Below are 19,065 nucleotides of genomic sequence, written 5' to 3'. Positions count from 1 at the left end.
CTGCTTTTTTGCTCTGTTGTCCTGATTGCTTGAGGATATTAGGATGTACTTCTGTAGGTCAGTAGTACCACTGGCCAGTGGTGAAAGGCACATATAGTGAAGTTAGGTTGTATTTAGGGAAACAACCTTTTAATGAACCCAGTTATTCAGAGAAAAGTATTTTTGCGCTTTATAAGTTCTGCCTTTTATTTTTGAAATAGTGAAGGGATAGTGGGAAATCTTGTCTTGCATGAATAGCAAATTTGTTTTTTACAGGTTCAAATTGAGAAGGTTCTCTACATCTTTACATGAGAAACTAGCTCCCCCCCCCAAAAGAAAAAAAAAGATACTTCACCTCCAACACCTGTATATTTTCTGATTGGCCATTGAGTTAACTCTTAAGAAGAGAGATTTCCCCCTGAAAGGGGGATATGGAATTTCTCAACTGTTTCATACCCCAAAGGCAAACCGTAAATACACAGGGAGGAGTGAAGTTGTAGTTTGAGGTTCAGGAGAGACTGAACTTTAGTTTAGAGATTGGGTTCTTGGCTTGACTCCCCCGCTTCCTTTTAGAAATTTGGTGTAACTTTTTCAGGCACTGCTATATGGTCTGGAGAGAAAAGTGTAGTTTTCTCAAAATAGTTGCTTATGTTAGTCTGTGGTATGCGTTTTCTGCCAGAAGAGTTTATGGTTTACTTGTTTTTGAGGGGCAGGTCCCTAAGCCTTTGGGTCTAGTTAGTGTAAATGGTGAGGAGCACAAATGCAAATGTCACCAGCCTTAAGGCTTTCACCTGATCTTTAATGAAGAGCAGTACAAAGCTTACATGTTGTGCTAGTGGGGACCAGGTATCTGGTGAGGGATGAAGGGCTGAAATATTTATATCTGAAAGATCTGCGAAATGTGTGGTGCCTCTGACTAGCGTACAAGGAATCCCACCAGGAAGCAGGCAAGCTTTTCTTCTCTCCACGCTGCCATTTGTATCTTTAACTCATGACACAAGCTCAAGCTCAGCTCCATCCACGTTGCTGAATCATCCTTGTTGGTGAAGGTAAATTTTATTCTCAAATCTTTTTCTATTTCATCTTGGGTTGATCATAAAGTAAGACTGCTTTGTAGTAAGGAGCCGTGGACTTGATAGACCAGGAATTTTTGGGAGACTTGATGAAATCTAGTAGTAGGTGAAGGGCTTTAGCTTTGAATGGAGGAAATTAGTTTTTTGTCTGTGGCAGCTTCTTCCTCTGTAGCAGTGGTATGTTGATTCCCAATAGAATTTCTGTGCTAGGTCATTATAGATCATGTGGTTAAGCGTTTCACTTTGTGAACTCCTGAAAATAATCCAGGTATCTTGCAATTAGATGGATTGTAATTAGATGAATTTCACAATGAATTTTGTTTTAGCCAATAATTCAACTTAATCTCTTTCTGGTTCCACGTTGGGATTCCACTGGCTCGTGGGCTTGCAGCCTTGTGAAATGATGATTCAGTTTATCCATTCGCTGAGTGCGCTGCACTGACCTTCTTCGAAGCCTGGATTTCTGTTCTAGGAGCTCTGGGCTGCGTAGCCTCCAAATGCCCTGCAGTCTGCAGTGTTCTACTGTGGACAGCTTGTGTGTTGGTGGACTGCCGGTAAGAATGGTTGGTGTCAGCAGGGATGGGTCCCTGTGGGTCTCATCTCACCAAGATGAGTGGTGGAAATCTGATCACTTGCTGCAGCTCTTTATCTAGTTGTTAAGCTTGTGGCTAGTTTCCATAACTATTATCTATGTTAGTAGACTGAGATCTAGAAGTCTTTGGTTCTGTTGTCCTTGAGGACTATGATATGATACTGGCAGGCCTGAATTATAGGAAGGGGGGAGCCAGTGGTGGGGGGGGAGATGAACACATACCTGTAAAAGCAGCTCATGTATTGCACAGTCAGTTCAATTGTTTTTCATGCACCAGTGCCTCAGGGATAAGTGGGATAGAACACAGACAAGTTTTGGTTACCTTCAGGGTGGGAGAAAATAGTGAGAAATAATTCAGTACCATTACAGTATTTGAGCCATAAGGAGGGGTTCGGAGAAAGATACAGTATGAGAATTTCTTACAGAGCACTTCCTTCCTGTGAGCTGAAACAGTAACAAAGTAATATATGTTTCGTAAGTATGTATCATGTGAGTCAGTTTTCAGAAATTACTGCAAATCCAGTGTGTCTGCTGCAGAGCATTTTTGGTTTTATTTCCTCACTAGTGAGTATTGGATTAGGCAAGGTATCCGTACCTGTCTAGCTGAAATATGGCCTGGTTGTTTCTTGCCTGTTCTGACTCCATGCTGTTTACAGACCATTCAAAGATTATTTGTCATATTGGCCCTCTCCCTGGTAGGGGTCTTTTACCTTAGCCATTGGGTGAAGGGAAAGCAAAGCAGAATCCTTAGGAGAGAAACAGTTTGAAGGAGAGGCACACTGATGTAGCATGTGCTGGTTAAGTACATTTCTGCTTCGGTACTGGAGAATGGAAAGTCATTTCAGTGTATACATGCAGGCTTTTCTTCTATCTGCAGTAGTTTCCTTGCAACATTCAAATTAAGATGGAAATATAGGGGCTGGCATATTCAATTTCTTGCATGTATACAAAACTGGTTAGACTTAAGTGGCTATTCAACTAGACGCCATTCTAGCAGATCGGAGTGACTGTGGAGATGATTTCTTCCCATTGTGTTTGTCATTTGGCTATATGGCAGTAATGTAAACTGGAGTCTGCAGCTGCCATAACATTTTTTATACTTTACGTATCTTCTTCTGTGGGTTCTGAATTTCTGAATCTGGCTTTCTGTGTCGTCCAGCCACAGAGGTGCTCTTTGCCATCTGTGTGCCACTTAACCTTTTGAAGAGGAGGCTTTGCAATGGCGTTAAATTAAAGTTGTGTACCAAAGTGAGTCATAAGTGAGATCTGGACCAAAAGTGGTCCTTAGCAGCTCAGAGCTTTGCACATCTGTCCTGTGGCCAGTGTCAGGTGCCCCAGCTGGGAGGCTGATGAACAAGTGAGGGAATGCACAGGGATTGATTTAGTTTTTCTCCTTTTCAGCTCTCTTACCAAGCCTTCAGATTTCTTAAAACAGTTAAAATTTTGTTTTCTAAATGAAGCGATGCTTGTTTACCCCCTTTTCTTCTCACAAAGATCACTGTAATCCTTACTGTAAGGATTAGTCTGATAAGGAAGTATATTGGGGACTGAAACTCCATCTAAAAGTTGGAGTATGTGATGTAGTGGTTTCTGTGGAAATCTACAAAAGAAAGTCTCTTTTAAAACAACATTGCGCATTGGAGAATAAATGTGTTTTAAATTTGATTCTCACCAGTGACCTAAGGGAATGGGAAAGGGAAAGTTAACGTGCCTAAGGTTAGACTGTTCTGAAGCCTGCCTCTCCTGCCTGCCTCTCCTCGCTGCTTTAAACAGCTGTCCCAGTCGTTTTGACACCTGTGGCCCAGGTCAGACAGTGTTGGCCAACAGGGCTAAGGCAGCACTCTGGGCACTTACTTAGGCTAGGGGGCAGAGATGGTGAGTGGGCGAAAGTGTATGGAGGCGTGTCACTCACTTGCTGTACCCTCCACCCTGTTGATTATTTAGCAAGTACTGTGCCGTGGGGCTATGGAGTGTTGGTTCTGTTGACCAAGCAGAAAAAGGAATGCTGAGCTTTTAATCACAGTTGATGCTTCCGGAGTGAGGAGACAGTGCTGACTTAGAAGGTTTAAACGTTTCACAACTTTTTACTCCTTGGTGATTTATGGGCTTCATTATCTGGAGGGTTATCTTGCTACAATACAAGAAAGTTCCTTTGACTTGTGAATAGGGATCATTTGAGTTGGTGATGGTCTGCATACTCAGAATTTTGCCACCATCCTTTTTCAGACAATTCTTTGAGGCCCAAACGCAGACTTTTTCGTGTTATCTGTTGTGGGTTTCTTTTTTTTTTTTTTAATTGTTTTGTTTTCGTGGTGGGGTGGGAGTGTTTATCATGTCAGGTGGTGGGATTGTTGAGTCCCTTCCTAGGGTGGTATATTTAGGCAAAAGTGATTACTGCTGGAGAAGCTGGGTGCTTGGCATCTTGTTATAGTGCACAGTCTTTCCAAACCTCTAGTGGTTTTTGTTATTTTGTGTTCTCATCACACTCTTAGACTAAAAAACAAAATATCTTTGCTGACAAGAAGATAGTAACACAGTGAATAACCTGGGCTGTTACTTCTGTATGGTTGGAGGTGTGGGAAAGAGGTGGCATCTGATGTTCGCTGGTGAAGTCCATTGCTGCTTTGACTGGTGCTTCAATGAGCCCCGTTTACTAGATTACATTCCCCTTGGGTCTTCTAACCCTAATTCCCAAGGCAGTCCTTGTGGTGCTCGCAGGCTCACTGGGCTGGGAGTGAGCTAAAATGGAATTGACGGTATGTTCAGAAATTGAGAGACTGCTGGAAACCAGGATTTGTGACCTCGTTGGGAAATGGAATCTCAGGAATCATGGCTGTTGTTGCTGAACTCAGGGAAATGCACCTTAGACACGGTCCCTGGGCCGGCCCCATCTTTCCACCAGTAACCTGACCTACTTTATTCGTGTACTGACTCTTGACGCGTACAAACATGAGATCAGTGGGGTGGCCAGTATTCTCTGCAGTCAAATTTAGTGTATATTTTGAGGTCTTTTTGAATGCTGCATTTGCCCAGTGGTAAATTATCAGAAGGAAGGAAGCTTTTATCAGAAATATGTCAGAGAGTCACAGCTGTGATAAAATGAAGTATCCCTGACCTTGAAGCTTTATCTTTCTTTGCAGAGATTTCATAAATGGACATGTGAAAATTAAGCCAAACAAGCAAATATTTCATAGGAGTCATCACGAGTTCACTTGGAAGATGTATTTAGGTTGATATGTAAGGAACTGTTAAGTATATTGTGATCTTAAAATACTTGATGTTAAAAATCAAGTTCTGGTGGCAAGAACGTGAGCCTTAGTTCTTAGAGGAAAGCCATTGTTCTAAGGGCTCACTCTGGTTTTTGCAATTAAAATTTTTTTCTTGGTCACAGTGCTGAAGGAAAAAGGGAAGTACTGACAGTTTCTGAGATACTACAAAGGAGAGAGAAGTAATCCATGTGTTCTTAGAGAATATGTTTAATCTTTTCATACCTAATAGAACCAGTTTTTCTATTTTCAGAAGTTCATCAGTCTTTGGTCTTTTTATTTTGAAGAAAGGAATTCAAAGGGAAATTTAAAGGGAAATACTCAGGATTCCCTGTTCTCTCATCCTCTTAACTCCAGTCTTCACTTGGCATTTTCCTTAATAGTCTAGAGGGTTCTGGCAACTTTAGCACTAGTTTACAGTTGGGGGCTGGGGGAAGGATGAGATGTTTAATCCCTGCAATCTCTTATTTGTGTCAGGCCTTCAGATCCACTGTCAGCTTGTCTGTCTTAAGAATGAAAGAAATTATCATATTTTAGACTCAGTAGGAAAGCTTTTTTTTTAAGCAAGACCATTTTAACCACGTTTTCCTAACAGTCCACTTCTTCCAAGAATTCTTTTTAAACAGTCAAAACTGGAGTTGGATATTATTTTCCTCTGAGTTTCCAACTAACAAAAATCATTTACTTTTGTTTCCAGGGCAGTGCTCACACTTCTTCCTTATGTGTAATCGCAGTAGAATTCTGATAATTAAGGCCTTTGTTGGTTTTTACAATTCACTTCTTGTGTCTAGATTTCGCATCTCCTTGCAGTCCCTGAATATCAATAGGTCCACTCTTGAGTTGGGTTTTTATCTCTCCACGCAAGATCCCATACCACCTGACTGTTCTCTGTACTTCCAAGTTTTCCCAGCCTCTAACTTTCAGATATACGTACAGTCTGTTAACGCCTCTTGAATATTCTTGTAATTTGGGCATTTATGTAAGAAGTTCAAGATTTCGTTTTATCCAGTTGAAGCCTTCTTATTCTTAGTACAGTTCTTCAATTATTTGGTTAAATGTATTTTTCATGTACACATAAAGTATGTAATGTACATGATATTAGAATTATATAGTTGCTTTGTTTAGATTACAGGAATTCACTGGACCCACCCATGCATTTAAGAGCAGGTTTCCCCACAGTTTCAAATACTATCTCAACTTTGTTCTAAAATAGAACAATAGAAGTCTTGTATAGACTGCTTTTTAATTACTAGCTCCCCATTTTTGGAAGGATACTTTTTAGGACTAAAATGAACTTGAGACTAATAGCCAAAAAATGTATTTCAGCTGAGATCTGTGTCAGTGGACCTGAATGTTGATCCCTCGCTTCAGATTGACATACCTGATGCACTCAGTGAGAGGGATAAAGTCAAATTTACGGTGCACACCAAGGTAAGTGACAGAATGACTTCAGTAATAAAAACAGTGCCAGGTTGCAGCCTTGTTATTCACAGTGGGTGTGAGAAGAGACCTAGTGACCTGAGTGCAGTGTGGCACTCCTGCTAAGTGAGGCCCCTCCCTCCACTTGCTCCTAGTAAGCATCAGATGAGTGCTCTTCTTACAGCATTTTCTACTGTGGTGGAGCCCTGGGGCTGTGGGCTTTGCTGGTGTTTAGTGTGGCTTGTGCTCTGCTCCGTGGGGAAGCAAACCAGGCAGAGCGACAGAGCTGGAGCCACCTGCCACAGAACTCCACCTTTGTTTGTAATTTGCGTGCGTGGGAAGTGCTTGCTTTTCCCATATTTACTAAGTTCTTGGCCGTCACCCCACCTATTATGATTCAGAAGAGGTTTTTTTCTTCCAGATTTTTTAAAAAATTTACTTTGAAGTATAACTGATTTATAATGTTGTGTTAATTTTTCTCCAGATTTTTCATTTGACAAAAGCAATATGCCAATCTGTGAAAAATATAGAAAGTTTAATTCCTTGGGATCTTTTCAGGAACATTTTTAGCCTCCTTTCTCCTTCCATACTAGTTAAAATATATTGAGTGCTTGTCTTATGCCAGGCACTTTTGTAAAGGGTTTACATGGGCTTAATTTTCTCTTTCTAACAATCTTATGGTATTCTGTTATCCCCATCTTACAGGTGAGGAACTGAGGTACAGGTTTAAATGAAGTAAATGGCTGAGGCACAATTTGAGTCAGGAAGTTTGAAGCTAGAGCTCTTGGTTTATGCCATCTCCAGCATAATATTGGTAATATGTTGTCTATGAGGTCCTCTCCCATGAGGTTTTCTCTGTGTACCTTGGTGGCTTGGTGGTATTAACATACCTGTCACTCAGGCAGCGTGAGGCCTACGTGATTATATCTGTTTGAGTTGACCTGAAAGGTGGAGTTTTGTGACTAGAATTCCGTAAAGAACGTGTTGAATCTTAGCTTTGTTCTTTATTGGATCTCATTAAAAAACTGGATGTTCTATTATGCAGAATTTTCCCATAGTGCACTGCATGAAACCCAAGCCACTTTATCTGAAAATAGTAGTTAACAGTCACTTCTTTTTTCCTTACAGACCACGCTGCCCACGTTTCAGAGCCCAGAGTTTTCTGTTACAAGGCAACATGAAGACTTTGTGTGGCTACATGACACTCTTATTGAAACTACAGACTACGCTGGGCTTATTGTAAGTACATTTTGGGTAATCAGATAATTACTGAAGCCAATTTCTTCTACCTTGCTGTTCATTTTGTTTTGAGAGACTTTTACCCACTTTTATTTATAATAGATTGTGAAAATAGTCTGATTTCATTTGTCAACTAGAGTATGTGTTAGCTATTACTGGTAAAATCTAAAGTATGTGAAAATAGCGTTTTAGCTGTAAGATGAAGCATAGTCTTATATTCTGTACAATAAAAGAGAGTAAGCAGTTTCATGGTGTAAAGTCTTGTCTACCTTTGGGTTTAGCATTTCTCTGGCATTTCCTTTCAGCCATCAAGTGGAATTGATCTCTGCTGGTGGTAGTGTGTGCTGGGTTTCTCAGGTGTGTTCTGCTGAAGGCGTAAAGGGGGCAGTTGTCTTTGTGCTTGGCCCTTGAGAGTTAATGCGTGGCTCTGGGAAGAGACTTAGCTGATTTTATTTATTTTTATTTTTTGGCTGCACTGTGCAGCTCGCAGGATCTTAGTTCCCCAACCAGGGATTGAACCCGCGCCCTCGGCAGTGAAAGCGCAGAGTCCTAACCGCTGGACTGCCAGGGAAGTCCCTTAGCCGATTTTAAAGGAGAGAGAAACATGGCTTTTCCTGCCAGGCCAGCTGAAGAATCTGGCCAAATAGTTAAACAAAATCAGTACTGAAGCTTATGTTTAAGAATGTCCACACAAAATTAGAATCTTTTATCCTCTGGAATAAATTCCTTCATAAATCCAGAGATTATTATCTTCATCGTACTTCATTGGCTTCATTTTAGCATTGATTGTAATATATAAATTAAACTGACAATTGAAGCAGGATAAACTGTCATACCTACCAACTGTCCAATGATTAACCGAACAAATGATTGCAGTCAAAGTGAGTGCCCATTGTAGGGGACACTTCTTTTAAATGGCCGAAAGGAATAAGGTTAAGAGAAAAGTGCAAGTTGATTTTCAGGCAGCCCCACTGGGCTCCCTGCCTCCTGTGCACAGGCACTGAGTTGCACATATCGGGGGCAAGAACCCTCACGAGTTACTGCCTTGACTGCAGATTCCGCCCGCGCCTGCAAAGCCTGACTTCGACGGCCCTCGAGAGAAGATGCAGAAACTAGGAGAGGGTGAAGGGTCTATGACCAAAGAAGAATTTGCCAAGATGAAGCAAGAGCTGGAAGCGTAAGTGCATTTTCTTGATGGGGGCTCTACCCTTTGAGAATAAAAGTGGTGATGTGTGCAGAAACGAGAATCTGACAGCTAATTTCAGTTAATTAGTTACCTGGCTATTGTCTTCTCAAACCACATTTTGCAGAGTGTGGGTGAAGGGGCCTGGTCTTTGTACTTTAGACATTGATTCCCTGGGGACTGCTGACGCTGAGTAGATGGTGGTTCTATCTGTAGACCATGCTTGCCATGGAGTGTTGGTCTGGCATAAAGTGAAGAACTAAACGTTTGTCTTTATATATAAACAAGTCTTCAGGCTGTGATAATGTACAAAACTTTCTTCCCTGAAGTTTGTTTACTGGAAGTATGGTTGAAACTAGATGGCAGTGAGTGCTGCTACAAAGAAGCATTCTAAGAATAGCCACAGCTATGGCTCTTTTAATCTGGTTGTAATTCTTTCAAAGAAAAATGGATTCTTTATTCTGTATCATAGTTGGAGGTTTGCATACAGTTTCTTATGACGCCCTCCTTGCACTTCTTTCTATTGGCTCCCTCCCTTCTTCGGGGTCCATCTCAGCAAGTCTCTTCAGCATGCTGCCACAGGCCCATTAGCCTGGTACCCCGTGGACAGCTCTGAGGATAGAGCGCTGAACACAACAGACAAGTTCCTACTGTTGGGAAGTTTAGAGTCATCTCTAGTGTGTAGATTAAGATGAAGCCACTTAGTAGTTTCTGATGGTTCCAGGCTTTGTTAGACTCACTGCTGTGTACATGGCTGCAAAATTAAAGGGTTTTCATGGTTATAAAGAAGCCAGTGTTTTGTGCTTAAGTACATGTGGGTTTGGGCTTCACAGATGTACCCTATCAACTCTGGTTATATCGCTTCCCCTTTCGGTGGCTGTTCCACAGATTCCAAAACGAGAACTGCCTTATTACCTAGTTGGATGCTACATTATACCAAGCTGCTTTGGGTCCAGTTGAGGTGTTCTGCATGGCTGCAGGAGCAGCACAGTGAGGTCCCAGGGAGCAGTGTTGGGTGGTCAGCTGAGCTGAGGCCTTGTGCGCTTCTCTTCCAGTGAGTATCTCGCGGTCTTCAAGAAGACTGTGTCTTCCCATGAAGTCTTTCTTCAGCGGCTCTCCTCTCACCCTGTTCTCAGTAAAGATCGCAACTTTCACATTTTCCTGGAATATGATCAAGATGTAAGGCATTTTTATTCCATTTCCATGATCCAGTTAAAATGTACAAAGAATATACTTGATATATTTTCTGAAAAATTGACTTTCAAGGTTGAGTTTCTTATCAACACAACAGAAACCTTTCTTAGATGCTCCTTCCCTTGCCTACCTCCCCCAGGGCAATAGATCCAATGTGTAAGGCATTTTTATAAAATGTTGCATGTAAATATTTTGACCTTTTTCCCCTCAGTTAAGCTTGGGATTATTCAAAATAATTTAAGTTGATCCACATTTGTTTTATTCATTGAAAGAGAGACATATGCTTGCTTTTTTACAAAAATACGTTACATTTCTTGCTGTTTAATATGTATGAGGCAAGCCCTGACCTAGACATTTCCTCAGGTCTTCTAACCAGTGAATAATCAGCATAACAGCACAGTAATTCTATCAAGAATTTAAAGGCACTAAGACTTGATATTGATACCTAGATAGTTTTTCACAATATCTCCTAAGTCACACTTTTAGAATTACAACCTGTGCTTAGATTTAGCTGTTTATTTGATATTTTAGATCTGTTGTTAACGATGGAATTAGAGGTATCTTAAGTGTATACTTATACTAGTAAACAGTTACTTGGAATGTGTTCAGGACTTGATGGGAAATATATGTACCGTTAACTGTTTTGGATTTCTCCTTAGCTAAGTGTTAGGCGGAAAAATACCAAAGAGATGTTTGGTGGCTTTTTCAAAAGTGTGGTGAAAAGTGCTGATGAAGTTCTTTTTTCAGGAGTTAAGGTAAGTGGCCTTTAGCTATTTGAGAAAATTCTTCTCTTTGTGTGAATAGGTGACCTTTTGTTTCTTCAGAATAGATATTTGTGAAACAAATGGTATTAGCTTCTCAAAAATGTAAATAATTTTTTTCAAATTTGGTTATTTTTATCTACTCATTGAATTTTCACTTATTTTCCAAAAATACTCTGTTCTTTCCCAGGAGAAGGGATAAGAACCTTTCCACACTTAAATCTTCATTTTCTCCTTTTCTGTAAGGAGAGGTTACTCAGTTATTTTTTTAAAAAAATAAGCTACAAGACCAGTATTTCATGCTATTCTCCAGAATTGCACTGCCCCCTGGTAGCCCCAGCCTCAGGTGGCAGTAGAGCACTTGACAGATGCAGTTGGCTGGTGTAATAAAGGAACTGAATTTTATGTTTTGTTTACATGCTGGATTTCAAGGACTTGATAGGGAGAAGGAACCATAAAATATGGGTTTTACCTGTTTCTTTTTATAATGTGGTTACTACAAAAGTTTTAAGCGGCACGTGTAGCTCACATGTTTCTATTGGACAGTGCTGTTCTAGAACATCAAATAAATGTACAAGTTTCTCACTAGCCTTGTAGGTGTGGTTTATTTCTTCACTCCTCAGCGCCCCTCCCTTCTACCATAACAGTTACTGTCTGGTGTCTGACTTTGCCACTTCAGGGCTTGAGTAGGGAGCCCAGGGTGTAGGTGCTGAGAAAGACAGGGCGGTGTCAGAAATGTGGAAGCTCTGGGGCTGTCTCTGGCACAGCTGAAGGTGTGCTGTCCCCACGCATTGCGGGGGCGTTTGGCATCCCTGGTCAGTGCCCACCAGATGCCAGCATTGCCTCCCAGTCTGGAACCGAACACATTTGGCAGGTGCAGGTATCCCGAGGCGAGGGAGCCACCCACTGGGCGGAACCACTGCTCTAGCGGAATTGCTGGAGGTTAGAGAAGATGCTGAGTTTTACTGGGCTGTGCTAAATGGCTCTTCAAAGTGGTTCTCTCTGTTGACATTTCCTGCTAGCATTTCGCTTTTCCTAATCCCAGGTATAAAAAGTGCATTTCAAAAAAAAATTATTTTTATTTCCCTAGTCTTTAGAGGTTAAACTTCTTATGCATAAGCTTATTTCTTTAGTGTTTTTTTCTAATATAAAATACATATTTGTAAGAAGTTTTGCTTCTTAGACCTCTTTTTTCCTTCCCTTTAGGAAGTAGATGACTTCTTTGAGCAAGAGAAGCATTTCCTCAGTAACTATTACGATAGGATCAAGGGTTCCTGTGCAAAGGCTGACAGAATGACCAGCGCTCACAAAAGTAAATACTTTCGCCCATTAGCCCCTTAGTCTGCTAATGTGCCAGCTCTGCTCACATAAAACGGCTATCCTTATTCCTGCAGATGTAGCAGACGATTACATCCACACCGCAGCCTGCTTGCATAGCCTGGCTTTAGAAGAGCCCACGGTCATCAAAAAGTAAGTTTTTGTTGGAAAACATTTTCTCTAATCCCCTAATTGAAAGCTGTTGGGTGGTAAAATGGGTAATGACTACACAGGTTCAGTTCCGCTCTTGAGCCAAGCCCATCTCGGGTGGACCATAGTCTCCAGCACTCACTTTATACTATACACCCTCTGAACATAAAAACTTGTAAGACGTTTGTAGGGGACTCAGGGCACTTCTGTACCAAACGTGATAGTTGTTGTCAAAGCCTTTATTTCTGTCAAACTTACATGTGTCTGTTGTTGATTCTTTTGATTTTGGAATTGTCTTTGAGAGAAGTTTGCTTTGTGTTTTCTGGCAAATGGTGCTTGCGCTTTACTAGGTAATGCCCTGGGCTGACTTGAAGAGATTTGGTTAAGGTAGCCATAAGGGTAAAGTAATGACCCCAGTCTGATTTTGAGCATTTTTTTATATTAATTTTTCACAGTTTCTTCATTCTAGTTATTTCTGGTGTGAGATGGTATAGTTGGCCCCTTCCATGTCTGTGGGTTCTGCATCTACAGCTTCAAACAATTGCAGATCGAAAATACTTGTTTTTAAATTCCAGAAAGTTCCGAAAAGCAAAACTTGAATTTGCTGTGCATCAGCAACTATTTGCATAGCATTTACGGTGTACTTACAACTATTTACATAGTATTTACATTTTATGCGTGATAAGGAATCTAGAGATGATTTAACATATACAGGAGTGTGTATGTGCATTATATGCAAATACACCATATAGATAAGGGACTTGATCAACTGTGGATTTTAAGCTCTGTGCAGGGTGGGCACTGTATCCTGGAACCATCCCTCACTGTTACTGTCAAATGACTGTGTTCTACTTACACCTAGGCTTGGTCTAGGGGGCGTTAGTATTTCAGACTTGAAAATGGGAGTCAGGCTGATGACAGAACCAAGACAAACTAGTAGCGTATTTATGGCTTAGAACCTGACCTTGACTAACACAAGTTTAACAGCGGATAAAAACTTGGGGACACAGGTTCTGCACAGCAAGGTGGCTGAGTGGCAGCAAGAGAGACCAATGCCGGTGAGTGCAGCACTGGAAATGTGCTCGATTTCGTAACCATCTTCTCTGCTAGTTTGGGCCACTTGTGATGAAAGCATTGCTTTGATAAGTTAATTCTAAAGCGCCACAGACTAGGACTCCTGAATTTGCCCATTCATGTCTTAGAGCATTGATAAGCATATTTCATACATGATTTAAGACCGTAAGCCAAAATCGTGTATATTTGCAGGTACCTATTGAAGGCGGCTGAGCTATTTGAAAAACTTAGGGTAAGGATTTTTATGTTGGTCTTCAAGGTATGTGTTTTATAATCTGTAGATTTCTGCTTAGATGATGGTGGCCTTTGATTTCTTAACAGAAAGTAGAGAGTCGAGTCTCCTCAGATGAAGACTTAAAGCTGACAGAGCTCCTCCGATACTACATGCTCAACATAGAGGCTGCTAAGGTGAGGGAGTTCTCCCAGAAGAGGTCTGATGATACCGATGTATTCTCTTTGTTAAAAATGAAAGAAGATGGGAATTTGTCAGGATTGTTCATGTAAGTGATGTCAGCCTAAATAAAGAAGTAAACTGAGGCAAGCTCGAGTTTCTTCAGGAGTAGGAGAGGAGTTGCATGCAGTGTGGGAAACACTGTAGCAAGCCACAGGAGAGTCCATTGAGGGTGTGGGGTGGGATGTATTTTGGGGCAAGGAGTGCAAAGAGGAAGAGTCTTTGGCAGTAAGATGGTTGGCGTGAGGGAGCTGGTCCCCAGCAGTAAGCTCATTGGCTGGTGTTCACTGGTCGGGAGGTAAGTCTGGGTCTCCTGTATATCAGTCTCTCAGTTCTTAAGTTGTATAGTTATATTCTGAGGGTGCGGGTGTGTATCCTCCAGTTCCGTTTTAGATTGAAATCATCTCACAGTGCCGTGCCTTTTTTGTGACATTGTGTCCTTAGTTTGCATTGCTTAGGAACTTAGGGGCAGTAGGGCTGGTGCCGAGTAGACAGGTAATGGCTTGGGAGATAATATGCTGTTGGATGCAGAGATAACCGGATACATGCCAAGGGGGCTATTTCTGAGGCAGAAAAGGCTTTGGGGTTGTGATCTTTTATTGAATTGCAGTTGTCACTGCAGCCTTTGAGTCATAGAGCATTACTTAACCAAAAGCAAGGTGAAGTGGTCAGCAGAATGACCTTTGGGAATGGAACGTGCATTCTTCACTGTCTACACTGTCCTGAAGAAAAATGTTTAAATTATTTTTATATGAAATATACTAAACCTGGCAGCATAAAATTAGGTAGGGAAAATACCTAATGGGAAAATGTCATCAGGAAGTAGAAGTTCATTCTTTCCCCCATAGTTTAGTTTTATTTTAGGTGACTTGTCTTGTGACATGTTTTCTTAGAGAAAAAAAATCCTGTAGTTGTCACTGTTTGGTTCCTTCTCTTGATCCGTATAAAGAATGCCGGAAAGGCTGTCAGCAATGCATTAAGCACTGCTATTACCAGCCTAATGTTGAGATTTAAAGCGGGGGCGGTGCAGGAGGTGGTTGATGTCTGACATTTTAGGCAGTGCCCCAAGGTACTTGTCTGTTTTTTAGAGTACTTCAGATAGTCTTCCTGTTCTGTTCTAGAGGTTTTTCGGTATTGGTTTAACTACCATGCATCATATCTGTTAATTTTCTTCTCAGGATCTCTTATACAGACGCACTAAAGCCCTCATTGACTATGAGAATTCAAACAAGGCGTTGGATAAGGCCCGGTTAAAAAGCAAAGATGTCAAGCTGGCTGAGGCACACCAGCAGGAATGCTGCCAGAAATTTGAACAGCTTTCTGAATCTGCAAAAGAAGGTTGAGTGGGGCCACTTTTTATTTACTTTTTGCTTTTTATTAGGAAATAATCTCAAGCTTACAGAGAGAAGTTGCACAAATGGTACAGAGAACACCCATACATCCTCTGCCTTGTCACTTGCACACGTACATGTGCTCCTACTTGTGTGATTTTATAAACATATCTGGGTGGTTTTTTTTTTTAACCATTTGAGATTAAGTTGTATCTTTCTTAGTAGTTTTATCCCTGAAAACTTCGCTGTGTTTCTCTTACATCCCTACAGTACAGTTACCAACTTTGGTAACCTTTGATACAATACAGAGTTGTCCTCTCCCCCACTCCTCCAGGTCAGCACTTGGTGCTGTCTATCCTTTATTAACACAAGCCTTCCCTTCTCTCCCATATTTTTATTTTTATCATCTTCATTAGACCCATGGATTCCTGTTTTCAAACAGTTTTAAAATTCATGACTATATGAAATTATTTTGGTGTTCCTACTGTCCAGACTGAGCCAGTGAGAGCGCCCTTAAAGCTGGCGTGGCCTTATGACACCCCCGTATTTTTGAGGATTAGATGTTTTGTGCTAATCTTAGACCTTTTCTACTCCAGCCATGAAAATCGCCATTTCTTCCAGGAGCCCAGATTGAGTGCTACGTGTGCTCATTTCTTCTGGGGTGCCTCTGCTTCTAGACCTTTCAGCCAACAGTGGGGAAATATCAGGATGTGTGCATACACGTATATACTCTTCAGGGATCATGAGTCTGTGATAATGACTCAGTTGTATTCCATCTCCACAGGGTTGGTTCTTGCCTTCTACCATTCCAGAGTAAGGGGCTTTTAAAATATAATTTAGGAATTCCCTGGTGGTCCAGTGATTAAGACCCTGTGCTTCCAATGCAGGGGGCACAGGTTCAATCCCTGGTCAGGGAACTAAGATCCCGCATGCCACGCAGCATGGCCAAAAAAATAAAATAAAATTGGGAGATGGTGTACCATATCCATTGAACATGAGTGTACTCTAGGTAGTCTTTTCCTTAGTGGGGATCTCCCTGCCCTGAAGTTCTTAGGGGCCATGGAACATGCCAGAGCAAAAAGTAAAGACTGTGTCCTCCAGAATGTGAATGTAAATTAGAGTGGACACTTGATTCATCCTCAAAACACCCTCCCCCTTCAAAACTCAGGTTTCCATGTGGAATCCGTATCTCATTATAAGACTGTTTCCTCAGAACTTCCCCCTCCTCTTTGGCGCTGCAGTCCCGGTGTATCTGGAAGAGCTCTGCTCCTTTGTCTCGGCTTCTCTCTGTTCAGGACTCCGGTGCCCTCACTGAGGGACAGGACTTCTCTGTACAGTCTTTGCAAATGGCCTGCAGACATGCTCCCATGGCTGCCCTTTGTATTCTTTCAGAGGAACCTCTTTCTCGCTGCACTGTAGTTTAAATAAAAATTCTAGCTTTTTTAAAAAAAAAACAGCTAATTTAAATTTATAAGGAAAAAGAACACTTCAAAACTACTGAGTTGAAATCTTAGGTTATTATATAGGCCAGAGTTTAGTGGCTTTGAGAATTTTTTTAAAGAGAAGCCACAAAGCTTTACAATGGTGCCAGATTAGGCGTGTCTCTATTGCCCAAGGTTTGTCCCTTTGTTGTTTGATCTTACCCTCCTCATTCAAAATGTAAGCCTGGGTGTACACTATTTAAAAGTGCAGTACTCTGTAGAATAATGAGATAAATGGCTCCTAGCCTGTTTGTCTTAGGTTGAGGTTCTAAGGTTGTGGCTGAATTGATGGGAACTCTTGCAGAAGCACAGGGCAGTGGGCAGGTGTCCTGGGAGACAGATGGGTCAGTCTGGAGTTCTGGTCCTGGAGGGAAGGAGAAGAGCTTATTTTGACATCTGACAAAACCAGCCTGATGTATCCGAGTTACTATCGTTAACATCACTATGCATTTTTTGAGTTTTTATTTTTTAATGTGGCTGCTTGTATTACATTTCTGTTGGATGGTGCTGTGTAGACAAGATACAGGACTCTGAGCACCACCTTAAGCTAAGGGAGGATTTTGATTACAGGAATGATGGTGAGAGCTGCAGGGTAGAGCCTGAGTTCACAAGTGTGTGGAAGAAATCAGAGGGAGTCTGATAGGACAGTGATCCTGAATTTTCATGATGGATATAGACACAAAGGTGGCATGTTCTGTAGAAATAGCCACAAAAAAGCAGTTTTCAAAGTTTAAAAATGATCCGTAAAAAAGGTCATTGGTGCAAGTATGTGTGGCCCACTACCTCCCTAGCCCACCCTCCACAAGCACTGGTTCCCAGAGGGAAAGGGCAAGGCAGCTCAACTCAGAAACCTCCAGGTGTTCAGGGGCCATTCTTGGTGACTGGGGGTGTGTTCCAATGGCAGAGATAACAAAAATATGAGAAAATGTGGTTGTAGGGTACCAAAGCTTTGGAGATCATTTTATTTGTAAAAATGGTATTTGGAAGTTAAAGATGAAGATTGTTCTGTTTTTCTTGGTAAACTTTGCTTTGTAGAGCTAATCAATTTCAAACGAAAGAGAGTGGCAGCATTTAGGAAGAATCTGATTGAAATGTCTGAACTGGAAATAAAGCATGCCAGGGTAAGTGTTATCTTCAAACTAAGTCAACTTTGGGGGGTCTTTTTCAAGTTATTTACCAATTCACTATTCCAGTGTCATCAAGCAGATGGCATTTGCTTTGTGGTTTTAATCCCCTGAGGTGTGGATGGGAGCCACTTGTCAGAGTATTTTTTTCCACTGCAAACCAAAACTCCGTATGTCTTGATGAAATACTGCTTTTTGAGAAGAGCATTCTTGGTGGCGTTTACCCAGCTTCTCTCTTGACGTCCTTGCGGGCCACACCCTGAAGGAGTTTTTCCAGTAATTTGTGAGCATCCATCATAGCATTTATAAGCTCTTCGTTATCTGGAGTTTTCATGGAAGATTTTTTTTTTAAATAGTTTTCTAATTTGCTAAGTGTCTTCTGATATTAATTCCCTTTTGGTTTAAAAGGGAGGAAAACTTCCTCATAATGTCTGTAGCATAATTTAGCCCAGAAAAGATGGAGAACAGTGGTTCTCAGTGCTAGAGCATATTAGAATCCTACTGGGGAGCTCTTAGGGAATTTTTGTTTTTGTTTTTTTTTGTGCCCAGGCTCATTCACTCAGGGTTTCTGGGCTCTTTGGGTGGTTCCTGGGTACAGCAGATACTGAGCCTCAGGGTGCTGTCTGAGCCAGGGCAGTCAGGTCACTGTCACTGGCCATCTGTGCTGGTTAAAGCAGGAAGACTGAACGTTTGTATGTATTTTGAATTTCTTTATTTTGACCACAACAGAGATGCTTACTCACTTGCCTCTTTTAAGTCCTGCTGTATATATGACCTTTTAAATTGGAGTTTTAAAGTATCATTTATGGGTCATTTATGATAGTGTTCTGAGTATTCTAGGTTTTTTGAATTCCTTTAAAGTGAGTACTTTGTACAGTATTTCCTGCCAAGTCCTATGTGAATATTTATCATTTGTAATCTCATTTATAATCTCACCCACAACTACTTTTTAACAACTTTTTATCCAGTATTTCCAAGGCTTTCAAATACCACATTTAGGTTAAGTCACATGAGTGGGATTGGCATGATTGCAGTGGGAGCAAACCTGGGGTGTGGGGTGGAGGTGCTGAAGTGCTGACCAGCCCTTCTGAGGGTGAGGAAATCCCCAACGTGAAATTGGGATGAGGGGAATTGTGGTTCAGGGGTCATTGAATGAAAAACAAGTACCCGGCCAGATGTCTTGTGACAAGTGAAGTCGGTAGGTCTGAGGCCCATGCCTCACCAGTGCCCCGACGTCTGTCTTCTAGAACAACGTCTCCCTCCTGCAGAGCTGCATCGACTTGTTCAAGAACAACTGAACGAAGGACGTGAATGTGAAGAAAGCCCGCATCACTTGCACTCAGATCATTACCACGGAAGATTTATTACCTTTGGCTTTAGTTTAAAATTATGTGAATAAATATTTTGATTTCTAAAGATCTTAACACTTAA

The 19,065-nt window shown here is 41.4% G+C and overlaps 1 protein-coding gene and 1 non-coding gene across 6 annotated transcripts in view; both read left to right on the top strand.

Annotated features, from left to right (window-relative positions):
* Positions 1–19,065, top strand: part of SNX5 (sorting nexin 5) — a 22,999-nt gene extending 3,934 nt beyond the window's left edge. For 2 of the 5 annotated variants that reach the window (XM_067707307.1, XM_067707306.1), the window contains 13 exons: positions 6,237–6,341; positions 7,458–7,568; positions 8,624–8,745; positions 9,807–9,930; positions 10,605–10,700; positions 11,913–12,018; positions 12,101–12,176; positions 13,184–13,231; positions 13,440–13,479; positions 13,569–13,655; positions 14,877–15,036; positions 17,546–17,631; positions 18,882–19,065. In XM_067707307.1, the coding sequence (XP_067563408.1) occupies positions 6,237–6,341; positions 7,458–7,568; positions 8,624–8,745; positions 9,807–9,930; positions 10,605–10,700; positions 11,913–12,018; positions 12,101–12,176; positions 13,184–13,231; positions 13,440–13,479; positions 13,569–13,655; positions 14,877–15,036; positions 17,546–17,631; positions 18,882–18,932 (1,212 nt within the window). In that variant the 3' untranslated portion in view covers positions 18,933–19,065. Of the gene's footprint in view, positions 1–6,236; positions 6,342–7,457; positions 7,569–8,623; positions 8,746–9,806; positions 9,931–10,604; positions 10,701–11,912; positions 12,019–12,100; positions 12,177–13,183; positions 13,232–13,439; positions 13,480–13,568; positions 13,656–14,876; positions 15,037–17,545; positions 17,632–18,881 lie in introns of those variants that run through there. The other 3 variants (XM_067707308.1, XM_067707309.1, XM_067707310.1) reach the window with 3 other exon arrangements.
* LOC137208242 (small nucleolar RNA SNORD17) lies at positions 1,448–1,684 on the top strand. The gene has a single exon (XR_010935561.1). It is a non-coding gene; the product is annotated as a small nucleolar RNA SNORD17 (small nucleolar RNA).

The sequence above is a fragment of the Pseudorca crassidens genome, chromosome 15 (genome assembly GCF_039906515.1).
Source record: "Pseudorca crassidens isolate mPseCra1 chromosome 15, mPseCra1.hap1, whole genome shotgun sequence".
NCBI lineage: Eukaryota > Metazoa > Chordata > Mammalia > Artiodactyla > Delphinidae > Pseudorca > Pseudorca crassidens.
Note: the sequence above shows the minus strand (reverse complement) of the source record. Positions and strands in the feature narration are given on the sequence as shown.